Source organism: Sesamum indicum, linkage group LG9, assembly GCF_026168435.1.
Source record: "Sesamum indicum cultivar Baizhima isolate 11 linkage group LG9, ASM2616843v1, whole genome shotgun sequence".
Lineage (NCBI taxonomy): Eukaryota > Viridiplantae > Streptophyta > Magnoliopsida > Lamiales > Pedaliaceae > Sesamum > Sesamum indicum.
This window is the reverse complement of record NC_142665.1, coordinates 17894610-17899424: the sequence shown is the minus strand read 5'-3', so window position 1 is coordinate 17899424 and position 4815 is coordinate 17894610. Positions and strand designations below refer to the sequence as shown.

Below are 4815 nucleotides of genomic sequence, written 5' to 3'. Positions count from 1 at the left end.
TTTGACTGCAAGGCACAATTTCATTAGTATAAATATTTCAATTTTGACACTTGTTAGTCATTGATTTGATAACCAAATATATATTAACATATAAATTAAATTAACTATTTTCACTTAAAATTAATTTAATAAATTCCAAAAATATAATTAATAATTAAAAAATTATTTTCCACTTGTCATAATACAATTAAGCATAATCTTTACTTCCACATCCGTCACAAAATTTTTCCGACTCTATTAACAAAGATGTGTAGTTGCCCGTCACAAAATCCATCCACTCACTCCAAATTATTAAAATTCATTCCAAATAATTATTTCTTTTGTACAGATGGTGACATATTTTCTTCTGGACATGTAATGTGGGATGATATTTTATACCTTTTCGTAAACATGTACATTCCTTCTGTTTACAACGTGGGAAACTTTACCATTCACACATTCCCTTTAACTCTATAAAGTCAAACTCAAGTGGTGAGTTTGGACATTATTCTCTCTTTCATCTAAAACTTAGTGTAGAAAACATACTGAAATTCTATATTTACATAGATTACATTTAACCCATTCCAATTTAATATAGAACCCACGTAATTATTAGTTAATATTTGATACATGTTGAGATTTGTGTGGTCTAAATGTGAAGGAAATAAAGAAGCAGCCATTGTAGAGCAAATCCGCTCCAAATTTGTATATATTCTTCCAAAAAACTTGTGAAGTGATACAAAGAGTATATATACACATTGGGCATAATCTCTTCTGACAAATCTAACAAATATTCTTACAAAAAAAGACAAAAACAGTTATAAACGAATCTATCCCGTATCTAACGAATCTGTATCAGAATTTCCTGTGACCTCATGAGATGCGACCTGGAGATAGGTGGAAGGTACTGCGACCACAAGGCCAGCGACCTGAACTTGGATCTCTCTATGACCGGCAGCAACCTCCTGAGGAGCGACCTCTGGACAATGTAGTCGAACAGTTGAACTATCAACAATACACACCCAAATTCCTTAACCAATTTTCCAACAAGAAATACTGCATATCGAATGAAAATTGTTCTGCAAACATTATTTGCTTGTAAACTCGGAAAGATGTGCTGTTACTACGTGATAAACAGAGATTAGCAGAACAAAGTTACAAATATATAAGCTGCAATCAACATTACAAAGTCAATTCTATCTTGCCAAATTACATCTACCTGATCAGTCGGAAACAGATCAGTAGTTGCAGACATTCATAGCTCATCCGGAGACGTTCATAGTGCAAAGTTCATGTATGTAAAGTCACACGCATGCGTCCAAGCATATATATCTGGACTGAAAGATGCATTTTCGGGCTTCATCTATATTCTTTTCTGGCCCCCAAGTATAGAAATCAACTACCCTAACGAGCACATCTGCATCATACGAAGCTCTCAAAGTCTGAGAGTGAGATCAGGCGTTGAATCTCTGTTAAATGGTGGTGTTTCCTTGACAATGTTAGCTGTAGCGGCCTGATGAAAGCTACCTGGCCATAGCAGCTCAGTATCTTCATCCTCCACATATAAGGGCTGAAACAGGTAGCCGTTTTCAAATCTTGTGCTGGCTTTTATTTCTGTTGGCCTTAACTGAGGCACAAATCCATGGTGCACTGAAGAGTGAGCTTTAATTCCTAGGCACTTGAACGCTGATCCGTGCAAAGGGAGGGAAGCCACACTAGCATATCTCTCAGCAATTACGCCCATTCTTACTGCCCGTTTTGCCAGCGTTCTTTCACGTTTATGTGCATTTTGGTGGCCACCAAGAGCCTGTGAGCTGAAGAATTTTCGTTGACAGAAATTGCAAGAAAACGATCTTGGCGTAACTGTTGCCATGCTTTGGGTTACAGGTTCGTTGGTGCTTTCACTCGTGCTGGATAACGAAAATCCTCCAGATTCCCTGCCCGTTAATTCATCATGGCCGAATTTGAAGCTTAGAGATAAGTTAAGAGAGACGGATTCTGAGCTCAACTGATCAAAGCTCACAGGATCTGTGCTGTGATTAGGATCAGCGACGCTGCCCTTGGATGAATCGACGATGGCTTCTCGGATTGAGATGTTAGAAGCATCTTGGCTGTTAACATCGTCAGATTCATTCTCAGAGATGGCCTCCACTTCAAGATCAAGCTTCGACGATTTCATTGTTGTATGAACTTGGTGATCGGTTCTATGATCGATACTGGAAATAGCAGAGACCGTCCCGGCTGCCACCTTACTGCCAGAAGCTGAGATGTCTATCCTGCAGCTATAACTTCATATTCAAAATCGCTCAGAAGCAAAAGAAAGAGAAGTAATAGTTGGAGAGCAATTTGTAGCCAACTGGTTGAGATTAGTAATCAGTTGAGGCCAGTAAGAAGAAATAACTTAAGTACATCCAAAAAGAAGTAGGGTAAATTTCACCCACACCAGATAAGGTGTATAATAACACAAATACCTCTAGGAAAAACTCAGTGTAAAACATAGCTGAAAACACCGAAAAATTATAATTTTAGTCATGTAATTTAGGGAGTGATATTATTTATTTTGACCAAAAAATTATATGTGACTTGCACATGATTTAATTGAACTATTATTTTAATCCTGTAAATCAATTTATGCATAACCTAAATGTCAATTCCCCTAAATTACAAGACTAAGAGTACTTAATTGGATTATGTGCAAGTCACATGCAATTTTCTCTCCAAATTGCGGGGAAGATGATTAATTAAATTTGCTAAAAATTGTATATTTTCCCCTAAAACCTTAAGAAATAAATTCCTTATTTTCTTGAAGAGTTTCTGTTTATTGAAACTTTTGAATCTGTACTAATACAAAACAGATAATCAAACACATTAATGTCTAAGCTCACGTATCTATCTTTCTCTTCTTATATCCGAAGAAATTGTTCAATTACCTCCACAAAAAAAAAAAAAGAAAAAGAAAAAAGAAGTTCTCCCAAAAAACAGAAAAAAAACACCTTAAAAATGGAATTCTCATTCACACCAGGAGTAAGCAGCAGCAGCTGAGGACAACGTAAGTTTAAATGCAGAGACTCGAAGTTTATGTAAGGAAAATGGTTGCAAGAACAAGAGAATAGCAGAGAACATGATCATTGTAATTCAGGTCACTACAGAATGAATCTCAAGGAAATCAGTTGCAAGCCAACAAAAGGGAAAACCAGAAGCTCAATTGCTGAGTGCTGAATCCAATCACGAGGAGGCTGAAAATTCAAGTGGAATATTAATGAAGTATGGCGCTGAGAATCATGCAAGATGTGAAACAAACTCACCCACCACCACTAATTTGCAGAATCCACTACTTTGGTGCTTCATTATATGAAAAAGGATCAACAATTGGGTCTTCTTGTGTGTGAAACATAGTTAACAACCCAGTTCAGAATTCAAGGCAGAGAAGAAATTGTAAAGAGAGAGAGAGAGAAAGATGGGGTTGATGGTTATTAATAATAATGGCAAAGCAAAGGTAAGTAAGAGAGAGTGGAGGGAGCAGTGGTGGGGTGCCAGACAAGTCAGGAAAAGAAAAGGAAAAGGTGGTGGTATTGGCTTTCTGTTTGTATATATATATATATATATGCATATAGTTTTAAGATATTGAAAAATGAGATGAAGTGATCTCAGTGTCAGCAGCCACCCACCCACCCATGTTTGTTATTGTTTGCCTTGTTTTCCCTTAATAAAGTAATAATGCTACTTCAGATACAGACATGCATTGGTCTGTCTGTCAGTATTAGCTATATTTATGATTGTTTCACTGCAATGCTACATTTATATACCCCATGCAACCACGGCGCTTCCCCAAGAAACTCTGCCCGTAATTTATCCAGTTTGTTCTTTAGGTTACAACGTTAAAAAACTAAAAAAGAAAAACGGTATAGCTACAGAATTTTCCGTCAGCACAAAGGCGTCGGCGTTTCTGACAGCTATTCCAACAGATATAAATAAATTTCCAATGGACATCAAATGCTAAATCGAGGATCTTGAGTAATCCATTAGAAATTTATGATTTGTGGTGAAATCTGTTGGAAAATTAATGGGAATATGATTCCATTGGCAAATATGTAGGAATATTTTCTTTTCATTGAAGTTTTCCGACAATTTTTGCTATAGCCCATTGTTGTAGAAAATTTCAAATTAATTTTCGGACGACTATAATTGTTTGTGTGGCATTTCGACCTGATCCATTAGGCCGTTAGAGATGCACCGTGGCATTCGTCGGGTTCTGGATTTGGGATGACCTATTACCTAGCGATCAAGCCCTTATCTCTGATTACTACAACACGAAAAAGATGAGTGTGGAGAAGATTGATGCGTTATAACATGTGATAAGAAAGTCAATTAGATTGAATTAACTTGATGGATGTAGTAAGCGTTCATCCTTGACAATATGTGTTTGTTGTGCTTACTATTCATGTTGAACTATGTTAACGTCACAATAAATGTTTACAGATTAATTGAATAATCGCGTGTAGTTGGACTGGGTATTGGATCGCAGTTGTGAAACCTACTTCTAGAGGTTGGTCTGAAATGTTCCGTCTCGAGGATCTCAAGACAGGGCATCGAGAGTCCTATAAATACTTGTACTAAGTATTGCATTTATGAGATGAGTTTTGTGTTTCATCGGCGACAGACGCAGGTTATCTATGTAATTTTAGTGGGTTGGTTGACAAGATTGTTGAGTCGAATGAATTGACTCTCGGGGAATTGCCATTTTGAATCCTCCCAAAGGTTTAGTCGGTATGCTTGTTATTCTTTAGCTCCTATAGTATGTATTAGTCATCGAATTTGAGTAATCATGACAGTCGC

At 36.8% G+C, this 4815-nt stretch overlaps 1 protein-coding gene across 8 annotated transcripts; it reads right to left on the bottom strand.

Annotated features, from left to right (window-relative positions):
* Window positions 1-658: 658 nt before the first annotated feature.
* LOC105178206 (zinc finger protein 4) lies at window positions 659-3511 on the bottom strand. Of its 8 annotated transcripts, none has more exons than XR_016067209.1 (3): window positions 3285-3511; window positions 1199-2250; window positions 659-984 (listed from the first exon to the last, which is right to left on the bottom strand). XR_016067209.1 is itself a non-coding variant. In XM_088884454.1 (2 exons), the coding sequence occupies exons 1-2, from the start codon at window positions 2990-2992 to the stop codon at window positions 1415-1417; spliced, it is 861 nt and encodes a 286-aa protein (XP_088740580.1). In that variant the 5' UTR covers window positions 2993-3511; the 3' UTR covers window positions 659-1414. The 8 variants fall into 8 exon arrangements, 6 of the variants coding, with proteins under 6 accessions (XP_088740580.1, XP_020554560.1, XP_020554559.1 ...); XR_016067210.1 differs by having other exon boundaries at window positions 659-958; XM_088884454.1 differs by having other exon boundaries at window positions 659-2255; window positions 2973-3511.
* Between the last annotated feature and the right edge of the window lie 1304 nt (window positions 3512-4815).

Coding starts and splice junctions, on each gene's coding strand:
- LOC105178206 (XM_088884454.1), bottom strand. CDS start 2,992: ATGAGAATTCCATTTTTAAG. Junction 2,256..2,972: donor ATGAGAATTCCATTTTTAAG/GTGTTTTTTTTC, acceptor TTATAGCTGCAG/GATAGACATCTCAGCTTCTG.